Here is a 19,675-nt window from a genome sequence, read left to right on the forward strand (position 1 = left end):
CACCACGCTGAAGCAATTTAGGTTTCAGCGTTGCCTATGTTTTTCTCTCTAAAAATAAGTCTGGGCAAGAGACATATACTTAAAATTACAATAGCCTTAAAACTAAGATTAACATAGAGCAGGCCAAATTATGTAGAGAAAATCTATAACATTTAATCTCTGTCAGCAGTAAATTTTCTATCAGATCCTATAGTTACCGTGCAAAGTCTATCCATAAAACAGGGATGCTAATGTATAGCAATGACATAGAAAAACAAAGAAGTTTGATATTTAAGATTCTTTAAAAAAAGTACTGATCTAACCACTAAGTCCTTTTAGTGCAATGTCACTTTAATAGCAAATTATCAAAGACAGAACATTTATTAATCTGTAAATCTGAGAGATCTTATAGATCTCCCTATAAGCCTGAGAGATCATGTTAATTCCAATCAGAAAAAAACATAACAACAACCAAACTTTGTATTCATAATGTATAAAAAAATGAAGCTGATTATCATTTACTTTTAAGAACAATGAATTCGTTAATTCTATCTATAAAGAGAAATTCATTGTAACCTAGCCTGGAAATTAAATGCTCACCTCGTTTACAAATAGTTCAGACTCAGTTGTTCCTTAGAAGAAACAGCCTGAGCTCCGAGGAGGAGTCACAAAGCACTCCTCTACCATTTTTCTCAGGCCCTGCCATAAACCTTTCCTGTATTGGAGAACTATGTACTAGATAAGAACAGAAGACAGGAATATTTAACTGCTCATGTAGATAAATATGTAAGAGGTGCTTTATTTCCAAAGTTTCAAATTAGAAGTGTGGCTAGAGGCCAAACCACAACTTCCTCTGGGAATTGTGAATTAACTTCTCACTGTCATAGACTTCCCTTGCTACTGCTTCCAGTTACTGGCCCACAAAGTATTTTATCCCATCTCCCCTAAGGACTTCTGCACTAATGAATGGAGTAAGACCACAATGTAGATTGCTAACCACTAAGTAATTGAAAAATACCCTTTTCTTCTTTTCCTTTTCCTCCCTCTCTCCCTTCTTCCCCACTTCTTTCCTCCCTCCTCTTCCCTTCCTCCACGCTTGGCATAAGCAAAAAGGGCAGGGAATAACATAAATGACTCTATGAAAGCAGTTTATGCAGGACTGAGCACAATGTACAGAGCTCAGCAGAGTTCTCTGCACTAGCATTTTACCAAACCAAAATGTTACTAGCAAGAACTCTGATACAAGCATTAAAGTAAGAAACAAACAGAAAAACGTAGAAAACAAAAGTAAAAAGCCACTTACTATGCATCTTCAAGTCATAAAGCTTTGCACTTAGTAGCTCTTCTCCTATGACTTTTCTTCTGTAAATATCAAAAAAGGTGAAATAATTAAGAGAAAATTGTCATTTTTCTCATTTACTTTCAATTCACTACCCACCAAAATGAAACCCATTAGGCACTGAGTTTTAAATTCTAGCAAAGAAAGCATAACTAGTTGCCCCTTCCCACTCCAGTGACTTACAATGGAGTGTTCACTACTAAGAAACAAAACACATTGCAATCCCATTCTCTAGAACTGGTAGAAAGTTTCACAAAGAAAGGATGGTCAGGGTTTGATTGCTTTAGAAGGGAGGCAACACTGAATGGATACTGTCAAAGTGCTACAGAGACCAAGCATATGCAGCAAACATAAGACTGAGAGGAATGCTAGAAACATCCAAAAGACTGCAAAAAGAATGTAGTATATATATTCAATAGCTGACGGACTTGGGAGAAATCACTAAGAGTCTAACTTAGTGGGCAAAAGCAAATTATCATTTTATATGTTATTTTCGTATACCATCCCCCTACCATAAATCTGTGAGAAAAAGCAGTTAAGCATGTGGACTACCTTAGCTGTGTTAGACCCACTGGATGACCCTGTTATAAATCAGACAGTGACGGCCACTGCACTCTTAGCAAGACCCAAGAGAACTGGGGTAATTCTGAGAAAGCACAAAAATACATGTGCATGACACTGTCACAGCCAGTGATAGAAATTATATTAAGAATGAAGACAGCAAAAGGTATTTCTTCATTATGCCTGGGAAAAGTGTACTACTATCCACTATGTAAACATAAATGCAAGAATGAAAGCTAAGATACAGTTAAAGGAAAATGTAAATAAAATTTGCTCTAATGCATTTAACTTGGGTTTATGGGTGGGCTCTTATAGATGTTTCATGAATCCCTTAAAATCACATACAAAGTTTTGTCTGTAAGTATGTGTTTTATGACATGTTTTTCTGGAAAGAGGAGTCTACAGCTCTCTTCAGATTCTCAAAGAGGTCTATAACTTCCCAAAAGTTAAGCTCTAAAGAGCTACAGTGTTATAAATTAGCAGCATGATTCAATAACTCTCAGGGACTATTGTCAACTATTTTGGTAACTAAATAAATTTACTCTCTTAAGAAATTAGTGTTCTGATGAAAGGTACTAATGAATTACAGATTTCATTATGAATTCAGTATGTTGACTTAATACAACTTTTGGATAGCTCTAAATGTATTTCAGATCAAAATGGGCTTAAATTTTAAATGTACTAGCACAACTTATTTTAAGTATTAATAAAAAATTAATTTCCAGTACATTACTAATTCAAATTAGTTAAAAAATATGTTAAATACCTATTAAACTCAAGCACTAATCGCTGCATTTGTAGGCAATTATGTTTAACAGCAGTTAAACAAATTCAAACAGGCTTTAAAAAATATTACACATAAACATTTGTTATAGTAGGTAGCAAGTGCCAGCGAAATACAAAGAAGCAAAATGAGGATAAAAAGTGGTTTCAATATAACTGTCTCATGAAGAATGGTGAGCTATTATCATTGATTACTTTCTACTATTTGTCCATACAGACTAGAGCAGAGCTGTGTGGTCTGTACCATTGCTCAGCCTTTATAGGTCTGTAATATGTACAAAAATGAGATAAGCATTCAGAAAATTTTATAGGAATTTTACACTGCTATAATGTTTTTATTTTACAAAAATTATCAATCTAAAACAGATTAGAAAAATACTAAAACAATTCATCAAAGACAGGACTCAAATTATATTCTCAGATTTCAGCTTGTCCTTCCTTGAATTATCAAATATGTGCTTTAAAAGAAGTAATTAAATACATTTTAACTCTGCATCATTTAAAAAAAAAGGACTCATTTTTTTTACTAGCTCCCTTCTGGTTCTACACATTTCATTTCCACTTCTAAAGTTCATCACTAACCTCATGCAGCTTTTAGAATTTTCATGATAGGAGAGCTGTTTCTTAAAAGAGTTTTCATTTTTCTTGTCCTTTGTTTCTCTCAACTGTCTTTTTATTTGAACCTATGAGAAAAGCAAAATCACCTATTTAGAGTGATAATCCAGCACCACAAATGATAACCTGTCACTTCTTCCTTGATAAGATAAAAAATTAAAGAAACAAAATTGTCAATGAAAGTGTTGCCCAAACACATACGCTTATTCATTCAAGCATGCCAAACAATAAATTTAATACAAACTCTGGGGAAACAAAATAGTGAGAGACAGGCACATAAACAGATTAAGTGCTCATAACAAAAATATAAGCACAGAACGAGTAGATGATTTATGAGTTGGTCTTAAAGAATGAGGAGGAATTTGTCTCAGGAAAAAAATCTCTGAGGAAAGAACACGGAAGCCAATGCAGTTGGGAAGATTAGCAGGATATGAAGTTGACGTCAAGTATTAGGACCAGATTATAAAGGGCCTTGAATAAGAAAATGATTGTACAAGAAGGTAATGCTCGTATAGGAATCAGAGAATAAGTGAGGTTTTTAAAGCAAGTGAATGAGATGATCAAATAGGTCTTTTAGGATAACTTGGGCAGTGATATGAAGAATAAAACAGTTAAAAAGAGACTATAAAAGCCAGGAAACCAGAAGAAAGCTGTTATAATACGTGGTCTAGATCTATACTGTCTGAGAAAATAGTCACTCGCCACATGTGGCTATTGAGCAACAGAAATGTGGCTTGTCTGAATTGAGATGTACTGTAAATGTAAAATATACACAAGATTTCAAAGACTTAGAACAACAACAAAAGTAAAATCTTTCAATAATAATTCTGTAAAAGTATGACATGTTGAAATAACATATTAGGTGTTGATTAAATTATAAAAAATTGTTTTATTTGTATCTTTTTACTCTTAATGTGGCTACTAAAACATTTAAATTAGAGTGGCTTGAATATTATTTCTATTGGCAGAATCAGCTTAGATGACAGCATAAGGGCCTACAAAGAGTTAATAGAAGAGGAATGAAGAAGGAACAAATTTAAGACATTGAGAAGAATAGCAAAATGGTGCAAACAGAAAAAAATGGAAAATCCCCAGATGATTTTTGGATTTGTTAATGTTTAGATTCCTTTGGTATTACAGATGGAGATGCCCAACAAGTAGAAATACAAGTCTGATTCTAAGGAAGAAGATCTAGGCTAGCCTAGTGACAGAATTTTAGAAACCATACAAACACAGGTAGTGCTAAAAGCTACTGAAGTAGCTGAGAAGACTTGGGAGGAAAGTATACCCAGAGAATTAAAAGGAAGATCCTCTGAAGTCATCCTAATGATTTAAGAAAAGGTAAGGAGGGCAGGGAGATGGCAAAGATTATAAAAGATCAGATAAGTAAAACACACATACACACATACTTACATACATACCGGTAAGAGAAGTATGTCCTAGAAGCCAAAGGAAAAAAGGTACTCGACAGCATTACATGTAGATACCATGGGATTGGCCAGTCAGAGGATTATTCTGGCACTTACTGAGGACAGTTTTAGTAAAACTAAATGACAGAAGTGAATGTTCAATGGGACTGGGAACTGACTGAGAAAATGGAGTAAGCAAGTGCAGATGTCTCATTCAAGTTTAGTTGTAAAGGGAAAATAAAGTGAAGATTCAAAAGAAACAAAGATCAAAGAAAGATATTAAGAGTACATGGATAGTATCACATATAAGAAGTACCTTTTAAGTTTGAAAAAATTAGATTAACAGTGCACCAAACTTTCAATTTAAGTACAAACCCTATTAAATAAAACCCTTTTGTTCTAAGCAATAGAACAAAATTTCACAGGAAAATATCTTTGGAAACTAGCTCATGCTAATGAAATCTTTAGCAACATAATATAGTTTAGAAAAATACAGAACATGCCTTTTAGAAAAGTTATGTTTTAATTTTGATTATAATACACACATTTATATATTTTCTCCAAGATATATACTGATTTGCATAGATACCCAAAGTTACACAATTACAATAAGCAAAATCACTTTTCATGTGTCATTTTATTTGAATTGCAGTCTTATCTGTACATCGAGACTCATCTGTTAAAAATATATCAAAACAAATTATGAGAACATCCAATGTTTAAACAGTTGTATATTGCTTCCATATCCCTTCCTACTCGTATAGACAGCAACTAAGTTGTCATGGACTTAGTTTGTTTTTCTCCTCAATGGCATCACATATGTATATACTGAATATTCTCATCTTTTGCTATATATCATTCGTGACTTATTAGAGATACCTCAAGAAATCTTTCTCATACATTTTACTTAATTATTCTCTTTTCACCTTTTACTCATTAACTCAGGAATATGTTCCTATTTCTTTTTTCTTCTGTTATTTGTAAGCCAAAAATAAATGCTTATAAATCATAATCATGGTTCATAATAATTAACATCAACGTGGTGTGTTATTAGTGTATGCATCTCACGGACCTGATTAGGATAAAGCATTACAATAAAACTGTACTTTAACTAATTTTCTTTCAAGCACCAGAATTTAAGGACAAAGAACCGTTTTCCATTTAATTTTATTGGCTTAATAATAATATTATAATATTTTTTACAAAAACACACTTCAGATATTTTGGACTTAGGTGTATAGGGGTGGCGTCTTTGAATCTAAAATTCCATTTCAAACATTTTTTTCAATAGAAAAATGTGTTCAAAGCACTAGCCAATTAATAAATGTTTTTTAAATACAGAAGTCCTAACATTAAAAATATTCTAAAAATTCAAATATTATATAATTAAGACTTTATGTGAAACTTCTTTTAGAGCATCAGAGATCTAACACATTTTGTGGAAAATCATAAGGTGACCACCATGAATATGTTCTCTTTAGGGGGCAAAGAAAAAAAAAAAGATTCAGAAGTTCTAAATCCTTGTAGAAAAGTCTGGACTTGTCATACTGGGAAGGAATGATAATCACATATTAAAACTAAAGTTAAACAATTCACAAATTTACTCAAACTGGAAATCTTTTAAAGCAAAACAGAATGAAGTTTATACTGTTCATGTTGCAAAATAAAATATAAGCCTTACCTTAACACAACCTTCCAAAGCACTGAATTTAAACACTGCCTGAAAGGGTTTTCGGTCAATAGGACATGAAGCCAGTCTCTGAAAAAACGAGTAACAAATTATAACTTTACAAATGTTTCTTTAGAAGAGATCAAAATTAAACTATAACAAACTCATTAAGTTTTCCACCAGAACAGGAAATAGAAAAATAATTTTTTCTTCTTTCGAAGATGAAATACTTTCTTCTGTCTATATCATGCCAGAGTAATAATACCTTAAATTTGTTTAATTTTTTTCAAATATATATTGAGCACCAACTATATGCTAGGTAAATGGAATACAATGGGAAAGAGAGAGAAGATCTCTGTTATCGAGATAATACCTATTTAAGACTTGCCTGTCCAGTTGAGAACTACTGGTATAATGAAAGCAGAACTGGGCTTTAATCAACAGCTAGCTCTGTGGATCTAAAGCACTTGGGAAAATCAGCTGTAAAAGGTCCCTTACAGATTTTAATATTCTATGAAAATATTTTATTCCAAAATTAATTATTTTGAACAGTTAAACCAGAAATAAAAAAATTTTAAAGATAAGAAGAAAATGAAGAACTCCTCCACTCCTTCCCCCAAGCCACTTAGATGCCCTTTCCAAAACTAGTTTCTCATATATCTTTTTGGAGATAGCCAATGCATATATGTACATATAGTATATTATTTTTCTAATATAAAATGTATTATAATTCACATGCTGAACTGCATTGTTTTAATTATATACCTTAGTTTGTATAAGTATTTCAGAGCTGCCTCATTCTTAACAGCATAGTAGTATGCAGTAATAGTTTTAATTTTATGTTTCCTTTCATGAGTTAGGGTGAGCACATTTTCATATTTTTAAGTTATTCAAAGTTGAATTTTTAAAACTATTCATACCCTCTGCCAATTTTTTTTTATTAGGTTGCTGGTCTTTTTTAAATTGAATTGTAGGCATTCTTTATAGATTAAGGAAAATTGTCTTTTGACCACTCTGTGATTCTAAATCAACTTCATTTTGATGTAAATATATTTCCTATACTTTCAAAATTAATGTGCAACTATAATTATTTCTCTGATATACAATGAAATATTTATATAGGAATGGGTTTATATTATTTAAACAATTTAAGATGGAATATGTTGTCTACTAGGGTAGGAGGGAATATTCTGTAGCTTATGAAGAAAATACTAAAAGGTGATACCTACGGGTCAATAATAATTTAAAAATAATTCGAAAATTAAAACAGGCTTTTAACAATTTAATAGTAATAGTCTAAAAGACCACAAAATAGTAAAGGAATTTTGATAAATCATTTTATATTCCCTAGTTTAAAAAAATGTTGATTTTTGCCTTGATGGACTTCAGCAGCTATCAAGATATGCTTATACAAGTATAGGTAGATCAGACTGTGTGTGCCCCTTGATCATGCAATGCATTTTCACGAACCTCAAGAGTCACTTTGGGAGCAGCCAAAATATAAATTGAGTTACTTTTATTACTCTGCTAAAGTTTAGTAAGTAGGCCTTGATAAAATGCTTTAACCACATCTGAATTAGGAAATGTGACCTTACTATGTATTAAATCGGTTCAGACTGGTATAAGCCAGCTCAGCTTACTTCCAAGTACTATGGATTTAGGATGCTATTACTTTCCCTACAAAAAACTTGACCCTAAGAAGCTTTACTACAAGTAGTGACAAAGCTGTGCACATCTTTTTAATAATGCATTGCAAACAGCAATTCTAGTTCAAGAACTCAACATCCTAACTATGTGATTGTTGTTTACCACATTAGAATTTATTGTATGTAATTTCTTAAGTCTAGAGGTTATGTTAATACATTTATCAATGCAAAAGAATTTATAAAAGTAAAAACTTTCAAGTGCTTTCAAGTATTTTTACCGAAGTTTCAAAACATTTTTATTTTAAGGTAAATTTTGACAAACATTCCTAAAAAAATAAAACAATAGTAACTGTGTTTGAAATGTTTCCTTCAATGACTTTTCAAAAACTATTAAGAAAGATGTGTAGAGGCTCTGGATTTAAATTCTACTTTCGTATCTTGTCCTCGTGCGTAACCTTGAGTGAGTTACATAGCCTCTCTCTGTCTCAGCGTCTTATTAGTGAAAATGGGAATAACAGAACTTATTTCCAAGGTATTTATGTGTATTAATGGAATTAATAATCTTAGAACAGTGTGTGGCATATACTAACTATTTGTATAAAGTCTTCTAAACATCATCTAGCTTCACTATACTAACAATAAAAAAGCCTAGTATATTAACAAAGAGAGAGAGAGACAGACAGACAGACAGACATGTAAGTTTTCAATGACTTTGTTGGAATTTGCAAACTTCATGACATGGAAATTAAAGTATATCACTTTATTATATCTATTTAATATGTAACACTAAGATCCAAAGAAAGCCAGTCTACATTCAAGAAATTTATTCTATATTGGATGTATTGAATCTTTCAAAAACTCTGATATTACACAATCCCATTTTCTTCTTTATTAAATTTCCTCGGTTGACATCAGCTAAATGGCACTCTTTCCTTTACAACAGGGGCATCCAAACTGCGGCCTGCGGGCCAACTGCATGCAGCCCATGATCCATTGGTATTGGCCCGCAGTAAATTCCCAAAATATATTTAGTTTACTTAAATAAACCAGGTGAGGCAATACATACTTCACCTCGAGTGAGTGCCCCAGCTGTTTGGGTATTTTACCACATATGGGCCTTGGTGAAAGACGTTGAAAAAAGTTTGGACACCCCTGCTTTACAATGTTCAAACTGACAGTTTTAACCTGAGTCATTCCATTTTGATCGGTATCAAATAATGGGGTTCTGAGTAAGATTTTGTTTTTGTTCTTTTTTTCCTTAAGCATAACTGCCATGGATTTTTGTAAGGTTTCACTGGAAGAAAGGGTTCCACTGCTATTACAAAAACAAAGAAAACAGAAAGAAAGAGTAGTTGCTGGAAAACCACTGCTATATATTATGTACTTACATTTCCCCAAAATAATCTAGTTAACATTAGAAAATAGGTTAGTAAATTTTCTTTGTCTCAGGCTCAGCCATCAGAAAAATTTCTTAAAACCAAGTTGTCCTCTCCAAGTAAACAAAAGCATAGCGCAGAAAACAAGCTACCTAGAGTAGAAAAAACATCTTTGCTACAGCTACTGAGAAATAATGATATCTACTTCTGACCTTATAACAGATTAACAAAGCATTTCAAAGGGGAAACAGAAAAATTCAGTTATCATCTATTTCTATTTAAACTCGAGAAAGTTTTCATAGCATACTTCAATAAATTAAAACAGATTTTGAAAAATTAAGATCTTTAATTTTGTGTTAATGTATACTGTAAGAAAAGTATAAAGCTACTTTAACACATGCCAAAGTTCAAAGATGTCATCATTAATAGACACTAAAACATAAATTTGCACATAATGTGATGATCAAAAGCTTTAATGGAAAAGTTTTACAAATAGAAACTAAAAAATAGCTTGTACTGGCCTAATTTAAGGCAACCCCCAGGGTATTTCACCCTTATATTCAGCAGATACTCATTCGGAAAAATCTCAAAAGACATTTTAATCTTAGTTTTCAGAGTCTGTGTCAATAAATTACTTTAGTTTTTAAGTTGTAAAGTTTTAAAAATTCACATTTGAAACTGACAGACAATTTTTAACTAATACACCTATTCTGCTTAAAAATGTGATTTTAGCTTTGGAGAAAATTATCCCAAATTTTCTGTTTTCCTTATATACAATGAAAATGAATATCTTTTGATTATTCACCATTTTGATTCCTTAGATACAACAAAAATACCCTTCATTATTCAGCTATTTAAATCAATATGGCTTTCATTTCAGTACTTTTTAAAGTATCTAATTTAACTAGTTTCATAATCAAAGTAGTCCAATATCACCATTCAACTTTATGATACAGCCACAAAATATAACAGAATGTGATCACGGCTTTACAACGTAGTGTGTATGTATTTAATAACAGAGCACACATTTTACTATGAATGCTTTCTCTGTACTAAGGTTGTATCAGTTAAGGAGGCAATTTTGATAGAGAAAAAAAAATCTTCCTAATGATTTCAGTAAAACATACCCTAGTATTCTGAAGCGTTGTATATTCCCAGCTCAGACAAACCCATATTTAAATGTAAGAACAGGAAACCTTCCTTATTTGGGAATTCAGGATTCTTGATTTCTAATATTTCTTGCTTCCTGTTGCTGCTCTATCCTCAATCACAAAGGCTGCCTACAGATAGCCCCTCCTAGAGAAAGAGAAGCAAGTGTTAAATCTCAGTACCTATGCTTACAGGTAGGTTTGTCTGTTCATGGGAATCTCTAGAACATCTGTCTATCTCTCCTACAAACAAATAGAGCACATTATATAACACTGCAGTTCAAAATAAAGATTTTGATTTAGGAATGCACACCATTAGAGGTTGATACTTATTTTAAAACTATTTACCAGGACCTATCCTTTCACATTGATGGTTCCAAGATACCTAGCCTGGACCTCTAAAGTGCTCACCTGTAGTCAGCCTACATGTTCCCTACGACATTTAACCAGTTCTTTCAAGACAGTCCTTGTCAATCCATATTAGTGAAACTGTGATTCTTTATAACAGCTTTCAGTAATGTATTCCTAAAGGACAAATGGCTGTCAGAGATAAAATTAACACCAACAGAGCATTTTATCTATCTACTCAAGGGAATCCTTTCATTTTTCTCAAAGATATATTACAACAGTTTGGTAGAATTAGTTTTAATCTTAATTTCTTTTGACATTTAATAGTTAAGACTTTCTTTTTCTAATATAAAAACATAAAATTCTGTAAACTGCCTGTATAAATCAGTTTACAGATTCTGACATTTAAAACTAGGTCATACGGAAATACACATTATTTACCCAACTGGTAAAAATAGACTATTAAATGAAAATCTATTACATAAAATATTCTTCGTTCTATCGAAAGTTTTACCAAAGGATTAATCCACAAGGTGAAAACAATGGAGGACTTGGAAAAATTAAGTCACAAATTCAAGTTCTGGAGGAGTCAGAACTAGCAACCTCTTTAACCCACTTTAAGAATGAGGATAGCCAGCTCTGAATCACCTATTGCACAGGTTGTAATAAATAAATGAAATAATATATTTGACAGTGCTTTATAAAGATAAAGACTAAGAGTAGTGTTCCACAAGTATGTTTAAATTATTATTCCCAGAGAACTACGTAACAGAGAGGTTTGGTTTAGTTCAGGAATAAAGGAAAATTTAAATTTTAGAAAAAACTGATTGAAAATCCAGACAGTAAAACTTTGCTGAATTACATTACTGAAAAATAGTCTAATCACCAGTATGATGTGTATATTTATACTCATTGCATAAAGGAACATCTGTATATAAAATACATCAGTAGTTAAGATATAAGTCAATTAGTCATATTTTGTGTTTTTGGTACGTATTATTGATTCATACCCCTCACCTGTCTGCATTGAACATTGTTGTTTGACTTCTTCAAGAACTGTATGTCACCATAGTATGGCTCTTCATTTCTAGTCTCATGAGAGAAAACATACCTCTGCCAACTGTCCAATTTTGATTTCATCAACCTTACTTTCTCAAACTGAAGCTGTCAGCAGTTGATATGAAATGCAAGACTGAGATAAATAAGTTGAGGGAGGATAATTTGCTTATAGGAGGAAGGTTAATCACATTTCAAAAATTACTTAAAAGAAAAATATATTATTTAAAAGATAAAAGAACTTTGATGGATATCAAGAACCTCCTAATTATATATATATTGCATGTCCCTGTAAATAAAAACTCTTGAACACTTCAAACATGGAATGTTTCCAAATTCTCAAACTTTAACCTTTTAAAGGCCAAAACTGTCACCACTTCTTGGCAATGTGCCAATTCATAAATCCTATTTTCTTAGTGTGTGTGTGTGGGAAGGGGGTAGCTTCTTGTCTATCGAGAATCATAATTACTATCAGCTGTCACTACTACAGCCATGTGGCAAAGTTCTCTAGCCTTTGCCTAATTATCTACAGTCACATGCTGCTTAACTTATGGGACATGTTCTGAGAAATGCGTCATTAGGCAATTGCGTCATTAGGAGATTGCGTCCTCGTGCAAACGTCATAAGTGTACTAAAACCTAGATGGTACAGACTACTACACACCTACGCTCTATGGCACAGCCTATTGTTCCTAGGCTATAAGCTTTTTCTGTACAAAACAAGATTAAAGCAAGCACAAGAGAAAATGATGCACTCAAGAGACCAGCTACACACAAGATGTATGTGGCTGCTGCCGGTGTAACACAGCATACTGTTTTACAGCAAACGTACTAGGTAGAAAGAGTACACTCTAAAATAATTATAAAAAGTATAGTGTAGGGCCGGCCCGGTGGCACAGGCGGTTAGAGCTCCGTGCTCCTAACTCCGAAGGCTGCCGGTTCGATTCCCACATGGGCCAGTGGGCTCTCAACACACACACACACACACACACACACAAAAAAAGTATAGTGTAGTAAATCATAAACAATAGTTGCTTATCTTATCATCAAGTACTACGTGCATAATTGTAAGTGATAAACTTCTCTTTGCCTGGCAATGCAGGTTTGTTTACACCAGCATCACCACAAACATGTGAGTAATGCGTTGTTCTATGACATTATGATGGCTGTGACTTCAAAGCAATAGGAATTTTCGGCTCCATTATAATCTGATGGGATCTCCATTGCATACTCGGTCTGTAGTTGACCGAAACATTACGCAGCGCAGGACTGTACTTTAAAACATGCAAAATCAGACGATCAAAGTTAAATTGTTCGCAAGTTAAAGACTCTCAATGTGTTTAGGCTGTTTTTGCTCCCAGTATAGGTAAAATAAATAACTTTCTGAATAGCTGACAAACTTTAGTGTGTTGGCTCTATACATATTTCATCAGTTCAAAAGCCTTCTTTTGTTTAGTTTCGGACTCTCAGCTCCAATATTGATGCTTTAACAAAAATTTTAACTTTCCTTAAATGTCAATGTGTCTTTAATTCAATATTCTATTTCTACATCATCATTAGTATTTTATAAACCAACAAGCTTAGCTATTATGAGTTCCCTGACACCAAATATGGTGACAGTGAACATGCTTGACTTCAATTTGTTCTAATGTCCTCAAGGGCAGGCAATTAGGCTACAGGCTATGAAGACCACCACAGCTTCCATTATCTTGAATCTTTTTGCCCTAGGAAAAGTGAAGATTCTTTGAAATACCTAGACACTAAGTTCAGTTACTTAATCAATTTAAAGTCCTTATATGACTTTCGTTTTAAATAACCAAGGAACCAAAATTTTAGAGCTTGAAGAGATTGCAACTAATTTTGACTTTGGATATAGATACGTAAAGAGCATAAAAAATTTCAGAAATGTGTCCAAAATAAATATAGATTTCTATATACCTTTGTTTCTTACAGAGTAGAATTTCTTCAATGCCTAAAATATTAAGGTGAAAGTAAATGAGTCCTTCTTTTTGGTTCTTGATATCCATTCTGAATGATATTTCAGTGAACCTTAAATACAAATTTCAGATAGCTAAGCTCAATTTTTGAAAGACACATACGACTTGGAAGATGATCCTAAATATATTTTGTATTGTTTTTTACTATGTAGATTTCCAACCACTCTAAGTCTCACTTTGATTTCTACCTTACTACTCGAAGTGAACATTAGTAAAATAATAAACTCTGTATCAGCTTTTAAAAAGTATTTTAATTTCAGGCTATCCCTTGAGGTATTTAGAAACAAATTATAGTTCAGAATCCTTGCCTTAAATATCAAATAAACACTGATACAGTATTTAAATGAAAGAATATATAAGAAAGCCTTAACATAGGGCTTGGCTGGTTAAGAGACTCTGAATATCCGAAATAATTGCGTGCCTCTATTTAAAAATAGGCGGGATTTGAGGAACATGAGATAAAAGAGCTTAATAACTAATAGCCATGAAAAAAAACAAAACACTAGTGAATGTGAAATCTGATTCTATTTGTCAAAGCACATATGTACTTCAAAACACATCTAATTTTTATACCAATAAAAGATTCAAACTGAAATTTTAGTTCAAAGCCTAAGTGACTTTGTTAACCAATGTTCATTTATTATTTATAATGAACAATTTATTAGTAGATTGTGCTCTTGTTACTGCTCACTTAATGGTTTATTTAACTGATGGCTGCTTTCCCCACTAGGGACAATGACATAATTTAGAATATTCTTTATTCTCGAGATTCAAGATTACTTTTGTTTAAACATTACCACAATACTCCCACCCCACCTCCATCACAATTTACAGTAATACAATAGATAAGTACTTCTTTTAAAGGCAATTTGGCTTCAGCAAAATGTTTATATCTAAAGAAGTAACACAAAAGAAGGAAAATATTACGTGCAAGAAAGGTGTTGACTGAAGCAGTATGTATATTCTCAAGTATTTTCAACTTAAAAATATTCAACAAGAATTAAAAACATCGATAAGCTTAGCACTATCTAGTAGTTGAATATGTGCATAGTATACAACAAAGTTTATGGTTGTGTGAATGATGTATGTCGAGCGTTAAGGAAGGATGGAGAATCATGTCTATTTTATAAATTCTGATTTTCGTAGAGAAAAACACATACTCAGATTATGTTGCTAAACCTCACGATTACGTAGTCACTGAATATAGCCTTATGAGAAGCACTGAACTGGAGCCTTCTACCCATCCAGTAATATTGCTTTTCTACTGGAAGCAAAATCTCCTCTATTTTAAAAATATTTAATCACAAAGCAAGCCAAGATGCACTAAATTCATCACAGATGAAATCTTTAGTTGGGTGGCAGAGAAAAATATGCATTCTTGTTTCATTAGTCAATGTTCCTGCAAACACACAGAGCTTAATTAATTAAATAATTAAATGAAACTCAAAATACTTTTCCTCAAAATACATTTTCACCTATCCTGAGTCCCTTCTTGACAAATACCAGTTTTCATCTAACTATAACTGTTTCCAAGTATACTATGATGAGTTCAATTGGTACTAATCTTTTTTGACTCTTCCCAAACCCCAGGTATGCTCTTTTCCAACTATTCATGAAAATATAAAACACAGAACTTTGAAAACCCCAATTATGTAATAAGCGATTAATTCCAATGTGCTTAGGGACATCAAACAATTTGAAAGCAACTAATGTTAAAAACATTTTTGAGATTTACCTCCTTTACTAATATTTACACACTGACAAATGAATGACAATGAATTTTTATTTCACAACTCATAACAATGTGGCTTATAATGAATATTGAATATACCAGTACCGTGATCTACTTAAGCAGACCCAATAATACATTAAAGTCCAAAATGCCCTGTTTCTTAATAACTTATTATCTATGAAGAAATTTAGTAATATCTCTAACTCAAATTCTCAAATGAGTTCATACTAAATTAAGAACAGAAATTAGAAAATGCAGTTCTAAATTCATTTCTGCCTCTTAAGCTATGAGACCTTGGCCAAGTTATAGAATGCAAAATGCTAAATTCCTCATCTATAAAATGGAAGGACACTATTACATTTGCTCTGGTTATCCCACAGGCTGATATAAAGAAGAAATCAAATAATCTATGTAAAAGTTCTCTGAAAAATATAAAACACAAAGCAGACAGAAGGTGTTATTATTAGTAGTAATCAGATCTTATCACAAGAGGGTCAAGTACACTGAAGATGAATTAACTGCATTTCTACCAGAAAAAATGCTTAATCTGTTATTCCTATAAGTTAAGTTTTTTTAAGGCATGTATTTAAATTTTTTATAAAAGAACAAAAAGCTGAATAAAAGAAAATTAGAAGGAAATACACTGACATGATTTGAATAATACAGGAAATTTACCAAAGTACGGGAACACATATTATTGTGAAATAATTTATGAACAGCTGTATCAACTCTTTACAGTAGGTGGAATGAAATCATGGTAGGGATCTAAAATACAATAATATTTAATACTTGTTCTCAAACTCACCTCTGCCCATTTAAGAATACAGGTCATGCAGAAGACATGATTACAGCTTTCTGGGAAACCAACTTCCTTCTCTAATAGGCAATTAAGACATATTGGACATCTGTCAGCTTCACTGTACAACAGACCAGTGGTAGTAGTATCATCTTTGTTTTCTTCACCTATAAAGAAGCCATACATGCTTTCAAGTTCGCCAGACCAAATGACTTACAGTTGTGGCACTAACATGGACTAAATACTATAAAGAACCTTTCTCTACAAAGTAATTAGATTTTAGATACATTTTAACAAACATACTCCTTGAGCACAACATCCTCAACATTTACTAATTTATATTTTTTAATGGGGAAGTAAAAATAATTTTTCATGAATTTAATTTTAAAATAAGTCACATGGTTCAAAAATTTATGTTAAAAAAGGTTAGTGACAAATCTCCCATTTCTATCTACTCCATCCATTCATTTCCACCCAGTGCTTAACAACTGTTAAATTTCTACTTTTTTCTTCCAAAGATTTTTTTAATGCATACACAAGAAAATCCTAATATTCTTTCAAACCTCCTTCAAGCAAATGCTAGAAACACTACACACAATATGTTTGCTTTGTTTTGTTTTAATCTATTGAACATTCACTCATTTTCAACCTTTGGCTATTATAACAATGCTGCAATAAAAAAACTTTGTCATTTCACATTTATAATAGTACATTTATAGGACAAATTCCAAAAAATGGAATTCCTAGATCAAAATGTATGTACATTTGTAATTTGAATACATACACCAAATTATAACCCTTATGGTTTGTACTAATTTAAATACCCACCAGCAATGTAATCAATATACAAAAGTATGCATTGCTGGCTCAAAAGTAAATAAAAGAAACTCACAATTCGACATACAATAAAACAAAAATAAAGAATTGGTCAGCTGAAATGTGAATAGTACACAGTAAGCAAATGGAAAAGCTAGAATCATCCTGGGAGCAAGCGTCCATACTAGTGTTCAGATTTGGAGACTAACCCTTAGGACCAAGCCAGGTAGGGAAACTGTTTCTGAATTACCATGTTAAGCCACGACCCTCAAATGAGGCTAACGTGGTCCTCGCCTGGGTCCATGAAAAAATAAATACAAATTAGGGAGGAAAGCATCCCTAATTTAGGTCCCCAGGATTCCACAGATTAAATTTATCAAATAAGAACTCATAATCAAACATTACCAAACCTATGAAAATAAGCTGCCTTGAGTAAGAATGAGCAGAAACAAGAATTTATTTGGATTTACTTTTTATATGTATATTTTATATACATATATTTATTTATTATAAATTTACTGAGATACACACTGGCTTCAAATATCAGAATTTTCAAATACTATATAGAATGGTTAAACAGGATTAGATCCAGAAGAAGAAAATATTGGTGAACTGGAAGAGAGATTTGAGAAAACTACCTAGACTGTAAGAAACAGACCAGGAGATGTGAAAGAGGTTATTGGGAAATGAGGTCAGAACAAAGTCTAACATACTAATTGAAGTTCAGAAGAAAAGAATAAAAGAGAGGCAATAAAGCAGTAATGACTGGGAAATGATTAAACAGACAAACAAAAATGATCCAACAGATAATGGACACACAAGGTATGCTAAACAGGAAAAATCAAAATAACTCAAGCCTAGAAACTATGTAGCAAAGCTATACAACATCAAAGATGAAAACAGGATATTAAAAGCAAAAGAGGGAAAAGACATGGCATCTACAAGGGAATAATAATGCTGAAAAGAGATTTCTTAACAAGAAAGAAAACAAAAAAATGGCTTACATAATATCTTCAATGTGCTAGGAGGGAAAAACAACAACTATCAATCCTGAATTATATATCTATATCTATCTTTGAATAGTTTCAAGAAGATAAAATAAGTATAAAATCTTAAGAGTTAACCAACAGACTTTTCACTAAAAGGACTTAAGGTTTTTCAGGAAGAATAAAAGAAATGGGGAAGAACGAAACCCCTGCCCAAATACTATGTGTAATCAGATATCAATTAATTTGTGGTGTTTGGAAAAAAAACCCCAAAATGATGGATAACTATAATTTATAAATCTAGAGTAGGATGATCAAAGTTAAAGTGTTTTAAGGTTCTTTTGTTGGCAGTAAAGATTAAAATATTAACTTTAGAAGCCGAGGAAAGTATCAGTGTTATTTTGAAACACAAAAGACAACAAAAACAGAAAAAATATGTAATTCCCAAATAAGCAGGAAGCAAAAATTTAAGAAAAAGAAAAGAGCTCAACAAACCAAAAACTTTGATAAATCGAAAATAAAACACAGGAGGAGGGAAAAACTGTGTGCACTTCTTATTCAGGCAGCTTATTTCAGAATTTAAGAATAAAAATAAGGAAAAACAGAAAACTCCTTGTATATTTTGCAATGTATACAAATATATGGTTTGGAAACACTAAGTTTTGCTTTCAACATACAAGCTTTATATAAATGAAAAGTTACCTTCCATATCTTCATATTCCTGATCTCCCACACTTAAGGTATATACAGTTTTCTTCTTCATTTCTCCTTGAAAAGGGGTTTCCTATAGGATGAATTATAACAGAGAATTTTTATGTTTGCCATCTCCCAATAACATATAAAAAATAAGAATTGTAAGAAATCATTTTACACGTAGAAGAACACAGTACAAGCCAAGCCAGTAACTTTTGTGGATAATCCAATACTCTTTTATATTCCTTGTCATCAAATATGCAGTCTTAATGAAAGGAAAAGCCTTATGTAAGTATTAAGCAAGAATGACTAAATAATAAATCGTGTGGTCAGACATAAATACAATTCGAGTTTAGATAAGAGATCGATTTGGACTGGATTTTTCACTGAAGGTGATAGGTTATACATGTGGAGAAGTTCACGGCATTTAAGGAGCAATGTAGTATGAAGGGAAAAAACAGCATTTAGCTAGGCCAGTAAGGATAACAGTGAGTGCAAGTACACGGTGTGTATGTGTGTGTACTGAGGAGGGATGGCCATGATGCCAAGACATCTGAAAGATTACCGTGAAGGGTAATGAACGCAATAAACAGCAATGTAAATCAAGTAGGGGTAAATTATAGAGGGATCTCTCATGGTTGACTGAGAGGTTTAAATTCAATCTTACAGATTCCTCTGAAAAAGACTGACATGATAAAAGTGATGTAAATGAGTCTCTTAAAAGAAT

General features: G+C 32.3%; 1 protein-coding gene across 3 annotated transcripts in view; it reads right to left on the bottom strand.

Moving 5' to 3' along the window:
* The window catches only part of SCAF11 (SR-related CTD associated factor 11), a 61,141-nt gene that overhangs the window by 17,784 nt on the left and 23,682 nt on the right, over nucleotides 1–19,675 (bottom strand). For 2 of the 3 annotated variants that reach the window (XM_081061168.1, XM_081061167.1), the window contains exons 2-6: nucleotides 18,958–19,039; nucleotides 16,463–16,620; nucleotides 6,368–6,445; nucleotides 3,245–3,345; nucleotides 1,283–1,341 (exon numbers count right to left, since the gene is read on the bottom strand). In XM_081061168.1, coding sequence (XP_080917294.1) covers nucleotides 1,283–1,341; nucleotides 3,245–3,345; nucleotides 6,368–6,445; nucleotides 16,463–16,620; nucleotides 18,958–19,018 — 457 coding nt within the window. In that variant the 5' untranslated portion in view covers nucleotides 19,019–19,039. Of the gene's footprint in view, nucleotides 1–1,282; nucleotides 1,342–3,244; nucleotides 3,346–6,367; nucleotides 6,446–10,504; nucleotides 10,674–16,462; nucleotides 16,621–18,957; nucleotides 19,040–19,675 lie in introns of those variants that run through there. The other variant, XM_081061169.1, reaches the window with a different exon arrangement.

This window comes from Rhinolophus hipposideros (assembly GCF_964194185.1).
Source record: "Rhinolophus hipposideros genome assembly, chromosome: 9".
NCBI lineage: Eukaryota > Metazoa > Chordata > Mammalia > Chiroptera > Rhinolophidae > Rhinolophus > Rhinolophus hipposideros.